Genomic DNA, 16545 nt, shown 5'->3' with positions numbered 1-16545 from the left:
TTGCTGGACTCCATTGTAGGTATGGAGCCTACTTAACAACAAAACAAATCAAAAAAAATCTTCAAAAAAGGACAATTTAAGCTAATGAACAAATACTTTAAAATCAAATAGATGTGTATTGACTGACGGGTGCCTAGGTGGCTCAGTTGGTTAAGTATCTGCCTTCGGCTCAGATCATGATCCTAGAGACCTGGGATTGAGCCCTGATTCAAACTCCCTGCTCAGGGGGAGCCTGCTTCTCCCTATCTGCTCCCCCTGCTTGTGCTCGCACTCTCTCTCTCTCTCCTCTTGTCAAATAATATAAATAAATAAATCTTAAAAAAAAACAAAAAAAGAAGTATACTGACTGAAGGCATGCTGCAGTCACAGGTGGGTGTTGCGTCATATTGTGCACGCATGGAGTGACTAGAGGATACTGTTGTCTGCACTCCTGGAAATGTGAAGATTGAGCCATACACCACCTCTGAGCTCCAAACTGAGGTCCTTCTGAACGCCTGAGCCAAGGGAAGGTTTCCCAACAAGACTGTCTCATGATGGCATTTCACCAGATTTGATAGCAAAACCTAGCAATAATGAAATGTGCATTTTCATTCTGAAAGTAAACGTGCAATTTACACAACACCAAAGAAAGGTGATTGCCCTGACACCTCGAAGCAACAAATAGTTGAAGTGGCTGAGCAGATACCACTTCATGAGCTCAGCCACAAGGTCACACTTGCACTAAACCACATCACCCAGTTTTGCTCAATTTGACCCAAGACTTCTCAATACAATCATTCTGGAATTCAAAATCTTTGCTGAATTCTCAGTACACACACCACGGTATCAATTATGCCTTAGTAAGTAATTAAATGAAAATACTTAACATTTCATAATTATCACTATTGTAGTAGAATCATGTTTCCTTATGTAAATACGAAGCAGCCCAGGCTTAGATGTTTCAGGAATATTGTGTTTCAGGAAGGCAGTTTTTACCCTGACTACTTAATTATGCCCCAAAATATCTTCCAGGTGAAGTCATGTACAGTTTAAGTGGCCCGAATGCTATGTCTTTTTTTTTTTTAAAGATTTTATTTATTTATTTATGTGACAGAGAGACAGCCAGCGAGAGAGGGAACACAGCAGGGAGAGTGGGAGAGGAAGAAACAGGCTCCCAGCAGAGGAGCCTGATGTGGGGCTCGATCCCAGAACGCCGGGATCACGCCCTGAGCCGAAGGCAGATGCTTAACCGCTGTGCCACCCAGGAGCCCCGAATCAAATAGAATATTTGACACATATCAAAAACAAAAGTGTAACTGGACAAAAACACTTTAGGCTAATCATCTTTACTAGATTTTTAAAACATCAAATTTCAGACTGTTCTACCTTGAGCAATGTATGTCAAGTTTATATAATAGTCCTTGCAAATAGTGCCTATCTATGAATTTAAAAATAAGTAATATTAAGTTGTGAATTTATACACACACAGATTTCCAGTTTGTTGAAGTGTATACACACACAGGTTTCCAGTATATTAAATTTATTATTGAAAGGAAAAACAATCAGTCATTATATATAAAGATATCTGTTAGAATATAAAGGGAAGTATCTAGTAAGTAGTCGATTATACAAGTCTGACATTCAAGTGGGAGGTCCATGGTGGAAATATAAATGTGTGAGTCATCAGTATAGAGATAATATTTAAAGCCATAAAAACCCTTGATTTTATTTTACTTTTAATATGACTTATGAAATGAAATTTTTCCTCTGAACTTTAGTTGCCTAAATACATGCACTTTCAGAGAAATCTCAGCCAATCAGAATGGATAGAAAGAAAAAAAAAGCTTCTTGATCAACAATGACTGTCCACAATATTCTCCTAAATTTTAGCAGTTATAAAATTTAAGTTTTAGGAGATCCCTAAAACTCAAGGTGAAAATCTTTCTCTCCTTAATAATCTCACTTTCATTTCTCCTTTCTTCTCTTTTCTCTCCTTTCTTCTCCTTTTTTCTCTTCTTTCTTCTTCCCCTCTGTTTCTATACTAGTAGTAAACTATAGCAATTAATACTAAAGCTAAATTTGTGGCAAAGGTGGCAAGGCAAGTAGCTTATTGATGTCTTATGTTACCATCCAAGAAATTCCTGCCTCATCATCTACAGGATTTGTACTTTTTATAAAAGATTTATTTATTTATTTATTTATTTATTTATTTTTATTTATTTATTTAAGAGAGAGAAATGAGGCTCCATCTCACAACCCATGAGATCATGAACTGAGCAGAAACCAAGAGTCAGATGCTTAACTGACTAAGCCACCCTGGGTACCCCTATAGGATTTGTACTTCGAAAGATTTGTACAGAAAATGAGCTAAAAATAAATCTTCCAAAATTTTATTATTAGAGTTTGAAGGACCTTTATCCTCAAGAAGGCATACTCACGCAAAGTTTCTCAGAGTGGACTATGAGAGACTATGGACTCTGGGAAACTAATCTGCCACACTTCAAGCTCCAGATCTGTAGGAAAATAGTCTTGATTATATTTGTTCTCAGAGATAGACTCATTGCTTGCTCTTGCAGGAACTGGCTTCTGTTGTCCTTACTCATTCATTAACAGTACCTGAGCCAGAACGTAAATCTAATGAGATACGTGAAAAATACAAATCAAAATGCTAAAGTGCTTATTCCAGTCATTAGTCAATACTTTTCTCTTCAGGGAGGAAAATCTCTATAGGAAGACAAATTACCATGTAAATATTGCTTAATAAAGGTAGAATTCAATAAGCCATAGCCTGAAACATTTCTCCCAACCCAGAAGTATACATGCTATGCCAGGCAACCAAGCAATCATATCCACTAGTCAGTGAAACATCTTGCAACTTCCCTTTTTGGATGAAATATTGTAACAGTAGCTCTGTTTTCTGTCAGTTGTTACTTTTTTCATATGTGTGATCATATTCATGAGGCATTGGTTTTAATATTATAACTCTCAGAATTGGATAAAATTGTCCCCAATTCACCAACCAAGAATTAGGTAAATGCCCATGGACTTATATTATATATGTATATGAAACTAAGAATATGGACAAATAATGAGAATCATGATAAACAAAGAAGAAAGATATTAAAGTACATAGAAATTTTGGAACAATACAATGAATATATTTGTTATAACTAGAATTATACTATTTGAAAAGAAGGTCATGACAGTCTCTTTGAGAAATGGTGCTGAGAAAATTGGACAGCTATATGCAAAGAATGAAACTTGACCACTCTCTCACACACAAAGATAAACTCCAAATGGATGAAAGACCTCGATGTGAGACAGAAATCCATCAAAATCCTAGAGGAGAACATAGGCAGCAACGTTGTTGACATCGGCCATAGCAACTTTTTTCATGACACATCTCCAAAGGCAAGAGAAACCAAAAAAAGAAAAGAAAAAAATGAACTTGTGGGACTTCATCAAGATAAAAAGCTTCTGCACAGCCAAGGAAACAGTCAAAAAAAAAAAAAATAAGAGGCAGCCCACGGAATGGGAGAAGATATTTGCAAATGACACTACAGATAAAAGACTGGTATCCAAGATCTACAAAGAACTCAAACACAATACTCAATACACAAGAAACAAATAATCAAATCGAAAAATGGACAGAAGATATGAACAGACACTTTTCCAATGAAGACATACAAATGGCTAACAGACACATGAAAAAATGTCCAAAATCATTAGCCATCAGGGAAATTCAAATCAAAACCACATTGAGATACCACCTTACGCCAGTTAGAATGGCAAAAATTGATGCAGGAAACAACAAATGTTGGAGAGGATGTGGAGAAAGGGGATCCGTCTTACACTGTTGGTGGGAATGCAAGTTGGTACAGCCACTCTGGAAAACAGTGTGGAGGTCCCTTAAAAAGTTAAAAATAGAGCTACCCTATGACCCAGCAATTGCACTACTTGGTATTTACCCCAAAGATACAGACATAGTGAAGAGAAGGGCCATATGCACCCCAATGTTCATTGTCCACAATAGCTAAATCGTGGAAGGAACCAAGATGCCCTTCAACAGATGACTGGATTAAGAAGATGTGGTCCATATATACAATGGAATATTACTCAGCCATCAAAAAGAACGATCACCCAACATTTGCCACAACATAGACGGAACTGAAGGAGATTATGCTGAGTGAAATAAGTCAAGCAGAGAAAAACAATTATCATATGGTTTCACTCATTTATGGAACATAAGAAATAGCAGGAAGATAGGTAGGAGAAGGAAAGGAAGAATGAATGGGGAATAAACAGAAGGGGGAATGAACCATGAGAGACTATGGACTCTGAGAAACTAACTGAGGGCTTCAGAGGGGAGGGGGCTGGGGGATTGGGATAAGCTGGTGATGGGTATTAAGGAGGGCACATATTACATGGTGCAGTGGATGTTATACACAAATAATGAATCATGGAACACTACATCAAGACCTAAGGATATACTGTTTGGTGACTAACATAACATAATAAAGAATTATTATTAAGAAAAAGAAAGAAAAAAATGAATAGAAGCTCATGAGTTATCTCCTTCTACATGCTCGAGACCAAAAAAAAAAAAAAAACTCGATTTTTTACAGATTATACAAAGGGAAGACAAGCACCAAATAGAGGCTTAATTGGTTGATATATGTGCTCCTGTGGGATCATCAGTTTCTTGTAGTAACTTAGGGCTGTTGACAGTTGACCCAGAAAAGGTAAGATCCAGATTTAGTAGTGTCAAAACTGATTTGCAACAAAATAGTTCAAGCAAGTTTAGGGGCCACTTTACAACCCAGATCAGAAAACATGGGAAAGAGAAACACAAATAAGAATAATGTGCAAGGGGAGAGGTAAAGCTATAGATACAACAGAAGCTGGCTCACAAGCTTCTGTGCACCGAGCAAAAGGGAAGAGTGGGCTTATCTTCCCTCAAATACTATATTTGATATTGTGGCACTCAGTGATACTGACACAAAATGAATGGATCTGTGCTTCATGGTCATTCTGCCTATGCCTCAAAACATCCTACTGGGAGAGGAGTCAATTGTCCCCGTTGGGATGGAAACATTTTCCCTTTTCTATCAATCCAAATTTATTTAAACTCTCACAGAATTTAAAATTGGAGTCCTCTGTTTTTATTCCCATTGTAGTCAGAGTCTTTTGCACCATAAATTCCACATGGCATTTTTCACTTCTGCGTTTCTCAGCGTGTAAATCAGAGGGTTGAGCAAGGGTGTCCCAATAGTGTAAAACACAGCCACCATCTTGTCAACTGGAAATGTAGTTACAGGGCGAGTATATGTGAATATACATGGAACAAAGAATAAGATGACAACGATAATGTGGGATGTGCAGGTAGAGAGGGCTTTCTTTCTTCCTTCTGCACTCTGGCTATTCAGAGAATGTAGGATGAAAATATAAGAGGTAAGCAGGGCTATGAAACTTACCATGCAGATAGCCCCGCTACTAAAAACTACAAGTAAATTGATTACATGAGTGTCCATGCATGCAAGTTTCAACAAAGGTGCCATATCACAGAAAAAATGATCTATAACATTGGGTCCACAGAATGGTAGTTTCAAAGCCAAGAAAACCTGTGAAGAAGAATGGATACAAGATACCACCCAGGCCACATTCACCATTGTACCACAGACTTGCTGGCTCATGATGGTTGTGTACCGCAGGGGTTTACAAATGGCCACATAGCGATCTAAGGACATGAGGACGAGCACTAAGACCTCCAAACACCCAAAGAAGTGAAATGCAAAAATCTGGATCATGCACTCATTGTAGGAGATGACTTTCTTCTCAGATACAGAATCTACTATCAACCTAGGAGCAGTGGTTGTTGAGAAACAGGCATCAGAAAAGGACAAGTAGAAAAGGAAGAAGTACATGGGGCTCCCAAGTGTCCGGCTGTATCTTATGGTCATCACAATCAGTAAATTTGCCATCAGAGTTGCAAGGTAGAGAAACAAGAAGACCACAAACACGACTTTCTCCTTTAGCACATTCTGTGTTAAGCCAAACAGAATGAACTCATTCACACTGTTATTCCACTCCATGGCTACAGTGAATGTAGAAATTGTTCATCTGCAGGGAAAATTGGGAAATAGTAACTTGGCAATAGCAGTGAAACTGGATTCAGAATTACACTTGTATAGTTCTAATTCCATCAACACATAAACCAATGGCTCTCAGGTTTTCATATACTGAAATCACTTGAGAAAATGTATTTATTTATTTTTTTCAATGCAGATGTCCATGCTTTAACCATGAGCATTAACTGAAGGTCTCCCTATGTGGACTGAGATTTTTAGATTTCATTGATGGTGAGCTCTGGCGAGTTCTGAGAACTAATGACTTTGCTGTATGATCTTGATCAGATCACTTTAATGTCTTGACGCTTTTTCTTCATTTGACAGACACTCTAATAGATACTTTATTAAGTATATACCTATGTGTCTGATGAGAATATAATATACTTGCATCTCAACTGCTGAAAAATTATAATCCTATATAATTTCAAAATATACACACTTGGAGATTCTCTCTTAAAAAAACACATTTCTTGATTTGGACACCAGTTTACACCTATTATTCCTGACCTCTTGAGTATCTTGTTTGAATTATGTTTGAAGAAGAAATTCTTTCTGCAAATTGAGGTTCATGTTGGCCATAATTTTACCTTCTATTACTTCAATTTAGGAAATTACTAGAATTTATCTTTATTCTGTCTTACAATATTTCTGTTCCTTTTAATATAGATGTCAAATATCTAGAATGTATTTGAGTATGAGTTTTGAGAAACTCTTTCTGATAAATCAACAATCCTCTAATGAATCAATAATACCATCAAATCAATCAGTATGTACTAAGTACATACTCATATCTGCCATTTTTCAATAGGGCATCATAGAAAACATGTCTTCAACCTCTTTAAAACCAGGTTGGAGGAATAACATAGCTCTAGATAAGATCATTTACTACATAAGGATTACACATAACTCTATGTGATAAGACCAAGTGAATTTTGGTTCCAAAAATACAAAAGTCCCTTGATTATGAATTGGCTGGTCAGAGAAGTTTCAAAAATGAGAAAGAAGTGATGTAAGGGCTTTAAATATGTTAATGTGTAGTTTCCAACACAGTTCTCTGAAACTCAAGTATTCCATAGTTTATACTGTCCTTCCCTAAGTAAAATATATATTGTTAAGTGACTGACTCAAATAGTCCATTTTCCCCTAATAAAATTCCATATCTAAAAAAACTTAAAATTTATTTGCCATCCAGCTAAAATAATATTAGTGCAGCATGATAAATGAGAGATATTATAACTACAAGATCTGATTGGCAGTTCCAATGATCTGACAACTATAGAAAAGAAAAGAAATTAAGGTTACTTTGTTTTGAAACATTAGATTTCTGGGGCACCTGGGTGGCTCAGTCAGTTAAGCACTGAATTCTTGGTTTTGCTCAGGTCCTGAATCTCATTGGCCTTGGGATCAAACCCCCATCTGGCTCCATGCTTGTCAGAAGTCTGCTTGGATATTTTCTCCCTCTGCCCCTTCCCCCACTCATTCTCTAAATAAATAAATAAATAAATAAATAAATAAATAAATAAATCTTTTTAAAAAAGAAACATTAGATTCCTAGAAAGGAATTGAACCAAAGTGAGGCAGGGCTTGGCAGTGAAGAGAGGAGCAGTTAGGTGAGAAGAGTCAGTTAAATAGGGAGAAACATACTTTGCTTCAGGTTAACATAGAGATAATCTCCATAGAGACTATAATCTTGTTAAATCAAAAAGGTTGCAACAGAGAAATTTGGGGACAGATAATGGACAACCACAAAAGCCAAGTGATGTAGTTCTATCTTGTTTTATTTTAAATAATCAGAAAGAAGATTTAGGGTCATTAAGACAAGAAAGTGGCACTTACAAGATGTATACATTATGTGAGATGAACACCTCCACTCAGAGTTCTATCACTGAATTCAGTCATCATTTCCTTACACTCCCAGACTGTCATATCTCCCTGATTTTGGGGGACATTGCAGTAATAGAGCAAGCTTTTTTTCTTTCTTAATCCTTAATTTTTACTTTTACCTGCTGAAATTTTATACTTCAAATTATATTTGTACAAATAATCTTCCCTTGGTTTTTCCAGGTCAATAGGTTTCTGCCTCTATCTGTTATATTAATATGTGTTTATTAAATATGTATGTATATATATGTGTACAAATATATATATATATATATATATATATATATATACACACACAACTGACTAAGGCAATTCTAGGTTATATATTATTCTTCTTCTATAATATTCAAATATCATTCAACCAATATTCCTCTTTTGTTGTCATTTGACCTGAACATTTTCTTACAAGGACATATCCATACAGTTTCAGCTGTGATACAGAAATTTTCACCAAGTACAGTACAGTCACGCTAGAACCAGAATGGGATGCTACTAGCTAGCATCTCTCTCTAGCATTCACCCTCCATAGCATATAAAACATCAAATCTCTACCATCGTGTAGATTGCATCCAAGAGAAGAAAAGTCCTGAGCCATCAGAGAAGGATGCCAACTGACACTTTAAATCCTGGTTCTGACTCCAAAAATCAGGTTCTGTAATAAGTTAAGCAGAGAAAGATAACTATCATATGATTTCTCTCATCTATGGAACATAAGAACTAGGAAGATTGGTAGGAGAAGAAAGGGATAAAGAAAGGGGGGGTAATCAGAAGGGGGAATGAAGCATGAGAGACTATGGACTCTGAGAAACAAACTGAGGGTTTCAGAGGGGAGGGGGGTGGGGGAATGGGATAGACCGGTGATGGGTAGTAAGGAGGGCACGTATTGCATGGTGCACTGGGTGTTATACGCAACTAATGAATCATCGAGCCTTACATTGGAAACCGGGGATGTACTGTATGGTGACTAACATAATATAATAAAAAATCATTAAAAAAAATCAGGTTCTGTAAACTGCATGGTGAGGTAAAGGAAAAACTAGATACCCAAATCAATAAAGGGGAAGAGGAAGACAGGGCAAAGACAGAATACAGTCAGAGCAGGAGAGAGGAGAGTGAGAGTGAGAAGACACCAGGGAGAGAAGAGTTAGGGGATACATACAAAAGACATATAAAAGAAGGGAGGTGAGCTAAAAATGTTGGAGAAGGTCATTTGGCCCACACTTTCATTAGAGAGTTTAGCTTTTCTCTTCCTGACCCACAACACAATCCCTCACCCCAAAACCAGACAGAAGTTGCAGTTGTGGGTCATGAGCAATGGGTGAACAAAGGTCTTAAAAACCCAAGTGTGTAGAAAGTGCACTCTTATCTTTCACTGCATCCCAGAGACATCACCACTGACCTAAAACTTTTCAAATCAGGGGACTCACCAAGATAGAAACTTCTAACAGGTTGGCCTCAATATCATGCTGCAGTTGCTCTACCCCAGCCCTACATTAAGCAGAGGTGATTTGAAAGGTAGGAAAGTTTTGTGCTGAGGCCAGGAAAGGCTTGGGAACCCTGGACCACCTCACCTCTTCGTGGGTAGAAACAGTGTGCAGGAACTTCATCATTTGTTAGAAGACACTCTGAGTATAGATTCCATCAGATCCGTCTTGAAAAGGCAATGTGAAGAAATGATCTCAGACAGACTGAAAACTTACCTCCTTGCTTAGGAGGAACTAGATGACTTCCAAATACAGTAAATTTTTTCGTATCTTCAACTTCAATTTACTTAGAAAGTGAATCATATGAAGCCTGAATAAAACATGCAAACTGTACTTCCTTGAGCTTTATCAATGTTTTTACCACAAGAGGTGATCGGATGTAGAGTTTATGGAGAAAGGGGACGCTGCGTGTGGCCATACATCACGCAGTTCCACCGCTGAAGCACTAAGTTAGACAAAAACAAGGTCTAGATTGGAGCAAGGGAGAGGGTCATGAAAAAGAAATATCCTAATTCAGTTCCTCAAAACTTTATGGAGGAAACTTAGTCCTGCACTCTGAGAGAGAAATGCTTCTGAAGCTACCTCTCTTCCCATAGCTGCTCTTTTGGAAAACACATGAGGTAGCTGATTCTTTCTTTCAGCATTGCATATTTATGGTGATTCCCACACAACTTCAGAAATGCCTAAGGCAGGCTTCCAGCCTCAGAACCTCCAGGAAAACCATTACTCCCAACCCAGTCCCAAAGGATATCCAGTGTGCTACATTGTTCAGATTGTCCGTAGGCAAACACATGCTTTGGGGCCAATTAGTTAGCTTCAACTCACTGTGAACTGCAGGTTAGGAAAGTCTGTTCACTTCTCCATAGGCTTTGCTCACGCCCATCTCATGTAGAAGTGTGAAAGTTGTTGAAGCCAGTTAAAGGCTCAGATAGATGAAATATGTCAGGTAGACAGACATGAGACCTGGCCCCACCAGTATCTGCTATGTGATGTTAAGCAAGTTTCTCATGTTCTTTATTTTCCAATGTTCTCTTAGGAAAAGTCAAATGGAGATAAACTTTTTCTTTCTTTCTTTCTTTCTTTCTTTCTTTCTTTCTTTCTTTCTTTCTTTCTTTCTTTCCTCTTTCTTTCTTCTTTCTTTCATCTTTATTAGAGAGAAAGAGTGCATAGGAGCTGGGGGTGAGGGAAGATCAAGCAGGCTCTATGCCCAGTGTGGAGCCCCACACAGGGCTCAATCTCATGACACTGAGATCATGACCTGAGCTGAAATCAAGATCAGACACAGCTGACTGAGCTACCCAGGTGTCCTGATTATTTCTTTATTTTTAACACTAATATTCAGTTTTCCCATTCCTAAACTTATCTATGTTCCTAAGTCAATATAGAGAGGTTGACAAGAAACTAGGAAAGGGAAATAATTTTTTAATACATGCCTTCTGTATTTTCTTTTCTTTTCTTTCTTTCTTTCTTTCTTTCTTTCTTTCTTTCTTTCTTTCTTTCTTTCTTTCTTTCTTTCTTTCCTTCTTCTTTCTTTTTTATAAATGCCCTTCCTGGGTCACCTGGGTGGCTCAGTCAGTTAAGCCTCTGACTCTTGACAATGGCTCAGGTCATGGTCTCAGGGTCATGAGATCCAGCCATGTGTAGGGCTCTGCACTCAGCACAGAGTCTGCTTGTTCATTTCTCCCTGCTTTTCCCCCTGCTTGCTCTCTCTCTCCTCCCTCATAAATAAATAAATAAATAAATAAATAAATAAATAAAATCTTTTAAAAAAGAAAGATATGTGCCTTTCCACTTACCAGAGAGAAAGTAGCTTGTGAATAGTTATAAGCTATTAAAGATGATATAGATTGCAATAAAATTACTTTCACATGGCACATCATGTTATTACTCAACACTCTGGTCCAAGAATCACCTGCCAGGTGTGTCACTGTCTGTTAGACACCCTCAATGGGAATGAGGTGAGCCATGCAGGGTACAGGGGAAGGACAGAAGGTGGAGACAGGAATGGTGGTGAGAGGATCCCACAAAAGAATGCACAATGCTTTGCACTCTTGCTGAAAGGTCTACTGGTAACCAGCAAGCACTGGTGTCTCACAGAATCATCTGAGAGAAAATCACACCCCAACACCTGGCCTCTTTTATTACAAATGGACTGGAAGAATCCTCAGGAAGGTTTTTGGGGTGTCACTTAAGGTCTTAGAAACTAAGCTTCCCCATCAATTAAATGAGAATATGAGACCTACCTTAAAAAAGCTTCTGTAAATCTTAAAATATTTAACATAGGAAAAGAATGAATCCTTGGCTCAGAGAACAGAAGAAATATTCATGTGTTTTTATTAATCCTAATTAAACATGAGGTATTGAGAACCAGAGAAGTGAAATACCTCACAAAGTTCCCACAGCTAATTAGTAATAGAACTGAGCCTAGAATCCACATCTCCTAAGTCTAAATCTTCTTTATGTTCATATGATTCGCACAGTAATGTCATAAGATTTCTTGTCCTGGAAAGCAAGAACAGGGAATGAATGACCCCCTGCGTTAAACTTCCCAGTCCAAAAGCCCTAGATGAACTTCTTACATCTGAAGGAATGATTAAGCTCTCCATTTCTGGTGGGAAAATTTTGGAAGGTAGTTTCCAAGGAGATCCTGAAGTGGCCAAAGACAAGAAGCCAAGTCAACGATCTCTTGAAGCTTCTTCATCTCTGAGTCAAATGACCTTTAGTGCTCATTAAATTTCTTGTAGACCAAAGGACTGGAGGACATCTGGATTCCAGTTTCTGTCAAAGCAATGCCAGGATTTGCTGAATGCACTTGACTATGCTCATTCCATCATGGAAACTGTGGAAATAGAACAAATGCCAACTGAGGTTTGTACGAGTTTGAACAACCTTTTTCTTCATCTTAGCATCAATCAGGGCCCTGATTTAAACTATGCTTGTTTAAAGTTGTATCTTACTAAGGTAAGGTTTCCAATGAATGACTCAGAAATTCTGGCTAGATAAACCCAACTAATACAATGCAAATTTGAGGCAATAAATGATTTTAATGGGATCAGAAATACTTTGCAATTATAAGTCAGGTCACTGAGAGCAAGAATATTGTTTCAGGGAATGGAAGAAGGGATAGAGAGTGAAGAATGAGAAAGTGCATAGATAACAATGTCTTTATTTTCTATTTGAATATATACATATGTGTGTGTGTATATATATATATATATACATATATACACATATATATATGTATATGTATGTATATATATGTGTATATATGACCATTACCAAGATCTAATATAAACAATAACTACATTCCTTTGCAAAACTTGACACTTTAGTGTGTTAATACTAAAGATAGACTTAAATGTGAATATGGGAAGATATCTCATTTATTCACTTATTTACTGAACTCCTACATCAGGCTGCTCTAGATGATTATGATACATCATGAATCAAAAAGAGAAAAAAAATTCCCTGCCTCACCAAGAGCTTATAGTCCATGAGAGGAGACTGACCAAAAAATTAAAAATAAGAAATTTTAATAAATTATATCAGCATATCAGAAAGTAATAACACCTCTTGAAAAATTTAAAAAGTGTATACATTGTATACAATTGTACACATTACTCAGTGATTGCCATGACAGGTGTACTCTCAATCCCCTTCACCTGTTTCCACCACTGCCCACCTCCCCTCTGTAAACCACCAGTTTATTCTCTGTATTTAAGAGTCTGGGTTTTGGGGACACCTGTGTGACTCAGTCATTTATGTATTTGCCTTTGAATCTGGTCATTATCCCCGGATCCTGGGATTGAGTCCCACATCAGGCTCCTTCGTGGGGAATCTGCTTCTCCTTCTGCCAGCTGCTCCCCCTGCTTGTGCTCTCTCTCTCTTTGTCTGCAAAATGAATACATAAAATCTTTTTTTAAAAAAAAAAAAGAAGAATCTGGGTTTTTTGTTTGTCTACTTTTTTGGTTGTTCATTTGTCTTTTTTTCTTAAATTCTATATATGAGTGAAATTATATGATATTTGTCTTTTTCTGTCCGATTTATTTCACTTAGCATTATATAAGTTCTTTCATGTTGTTGCAAATGGGAAGATTTCATTCTTTTTAAAGTTGATTAATATTCCATTGTATATATACCACATCTTCATTATCCATGCACCTATCATTGAATGCTTGGGTTGCTGCCATATTTGGCAGTTGTAAATAATACTGCAATAAACAGAGGGCTGTATATGTCTCTTCGAATTAGTGTTTTTGAGTTCTTCGGGTAAGAACCTGGTACTGGACTTACTTGATCATATGGTAATTTTTTTTTTTTCTATTTTTGCTTTCCATAGTGGATGCACCAGTTTGCATTCTCACCAGCAGTGCATGAGGGCTCCTTTTACTCCACATCCTTGCCAACACTTGTTATTTCTTGTTTTTTTAATTTTAGCCATTCTGACAGGCATGAGGTGATATCTCACTGTGGCTTTGATTTGCATTTTCATGATGATGAGTGATGCTGACCATCTCTTCATGTGTTGAATTGTTATTTGTATGTCTTCTTTGGAAAAATGTCTATTCAGGTCCTCTGTCCATTTTTATTTTATTTATTTTTTATAATAATTTTTAATTATGTTATGTTAGTCACCATACTGTACACCCTTAGTTTTTGATGCAGTGTTCCATGATTCATTATTTGCATATTATACCCAGGGCACCATGCAATATCTGCCCTCCTTAATACTCATCACCAGCCTATCCCAATCCCCCACTCCCCTCCCCTCTGAAGCCCTCAGTTTGTTTCCCAGACTCCATACTCTCTCATGGTTCATTTCCCCTTCTGTTTACTCCCCCTTCATTCTTCCCTTCCTTCTCCTACCAATCTTCCTGCTGTTTCTTATATTCCATAAATGAGTGAAACCATATGATAATTGTCTTTCTCTGCTTGACTTATTTCACTTTGCATAATCTCCTCCAGTCCCATCCATGTTGCTGCAAATGTTGGGTAATCATTCTTTCTGATGGCTGAGTAATATTCCATTGTATATATGGACCACATCTTCTTAATCCAGTCATCTGTTGAAGGGCATCTCAGCTCCTTCCACAACTTAGATATTGTGGACAATACTGCTATGAACATTGGGGTGCATATGGCCCTTCTCTTCACTATGTCTGTATCTTTGGGGTAAATACCCAGTAGTGCAATTGCTGGATTATAGGGTAGCTCAATTTTTAAATTTTTAAGGGACCTCCACACTGTTTTCCAAAGTGGCTATACCAACTTGCATTCCCACCAACAGTGTAAGAGGGATCCCCTTTCCATTTTTAAATCAGATTATTTGTCTTTGTAGTGATGCAATGTATATGTTCTTTGTATCTTTTGGATATTAGCCCCTTATCATTTTCACCTGTCTCCATGTATTTTTTTTATTTCCTTTTGAAATTTTTGGTTGACTTATTCATTTTAAGAGCAGGTTATTTCTCCTCCATGTTTTTGTGTTCTTTCTACATTTCTTCTTGAGGATAATTCTAGATTCATACCATTGTAGTAAAAAAAAAGATGTATAGAAGAAAGGGAAGAAGAAGGGGGGGTAAACAGAAGGGAAATGAACCATGAGAGACTATGGACTCTGGGAAACAAACTGAGGGCTTCAGAGGGGAGGGGGGAGGGGAATGGGATAGGCTGCTGATGAGTATTAAGGAAGCATGTGTTGCATGGTGCACTGGGTATTATACACAAGTAATGAATCATGGAACTTTACATCAAAAACTAGGGCTGTACTGTATGGTGACTAACATAATATAATAAAAATATTATAAAAAAAGATGTATAATATGATTTCAATTTTTTGACTTATTAAGGCCTATTTTGTAGCGTAACATGTGATCTATTCTGGAGAATGTTTCCTGTACACCTGAAAAGAATGTGTCTTCTGCTGCATTGGGATGTAATACTCTGAATATATCTGTTAAGTCCATTTGGTCAAGTGTGTCATTCAAAGCCACTGTTTCCTGATTACTGATTTTCTGTCTGGATGATCTGTCCATTGATCTAAGTGGGGAGTTAGAGTTCTCTGCTATAATTGTATTATTGTCAACTTCTTCCTTTATGTCTGCTAATAGTCGTCGTATGTATTTAGGTGCACCCATGTTTGTTGCATGAATAATTACAATTGTAATATCCTCCTGATGGATTTTTGGACTAGGTGGAGACAGTTCAGACCGAAACACACATGCAGATTAAAACTGAAGGTATGGAAAAACATTTATCAAGCAAATAGAGGCAAAAAAATAAAAAACTAGGGGAGCAATAGTAATATCAGACAAAATAGGTGAGTCAATTCTTATCTCTCCTCTGAACAAAGTTCTCCAATTGTGTTCCACTTTGTTTTCATCGAAAATGAAGTCATTTAATGCAACCTACAAGGCTCTAAGTGATTGGACCCACCACCCCTCTCTGACCTCATCTAATATTCTCTGGGTTCCCATCTCACTGGCCTCAAAGCATCGAACACATTTCTGCAGGGTATATCCACATGGCTGACTCCCTCTCCTTCTTCAAGTTTTTATTCAAATGTGATGTCCTTCATGAAGACTACTCTGACCACTTATTTAAAGTGGCAGACTGGAGAGAGTTAAGATGGTGGAGGAGTAGGGGACCCTGATTTCATCTGGTCTCTGGGAATCAGCTAGATAGCTATCAAATTATTCTGAACACCCACAAAAATTAACCAGAGATCTGAGAAAAGAATAGTTATATTTCTACAAATGGAAAACCTACCACTTTTTGCAAGGTAGGACGGGTGGAGACATGAATCCAATGCGATCTATTGAAAGGTAACCATGGGGGGGGGGCTCAATAAGCTGGGTACTGTAAAATGGTATAAGCAACAGAGCACACAATTAGAACTTTTAGGTGTTTGCCTGAAAGGTGCTCAGGAGGCAAAGTGGGGAGGAATCCCAGGTGAGACAGTGTGGTCTCAGGATCCCCAGGGTCACAAAAAGAATGGTGGTGACTTAGTGCAGCAGAGTTCCTAGGCAGTGGAGAAGGGAAGCCAGTTGCAAAAATGAGCCCAGGCTACAACT

General features: G+C 37.6%; 1 protein-coding gene across 1 annotated transcript; it reads right to left on the bottom strand.

Annotated features, from left to right (window-relative positions):
* Window positions 1-4890: 4890 nt before the first annotated feature.
* Window positions 4891-6162, bottom strand: LOC103672258 (olfactory receptor 4C11-like). The gene has a single exon (XM_008700924.2). It carries the CDS (start codon window positions 6069-6071, stop codon window positions 5157-5159), a length of 915 nt encoding a protein of 304 aa, XP_008699146.1. The 5' UTR covers window positions 6072-6162; the 3' UTR covers window positions 4891-5156.
* Window positions 6163-16545: the final 10383 nt, after the last annotated feature.

This window comes from Ursus maritimus, unplaced genomic scaffold, assembly GCF_017311325.1.
Source record: "Ursus maritimus isolate PB19 unplaced genomic scaffold, ASM1731132v1 scaffold_23, whole genome shotgun sequence".
NCBI classification, from domain to species: Eukaryota; Metazoa; Chordata; class Mammalia; order Carnivora; family Ursidae; genus Ursus; species Ursus maritimus.
The sequence above is the reverse complement of the archived record's forward strand: the minus strand, read 5'-3'. Positions and strand labels throughout refer to the sequence as shown.

What these genes read in the sequence shown, in the direction of transcription:
- LOC103672258 (XM_008700924.2), bottom strand. Translation starts at nt 6,071, where the DNA reads ATGGAGTGGAATAACAGTGTGAATGAGTTCATTCTGTTTGGCTTAACA.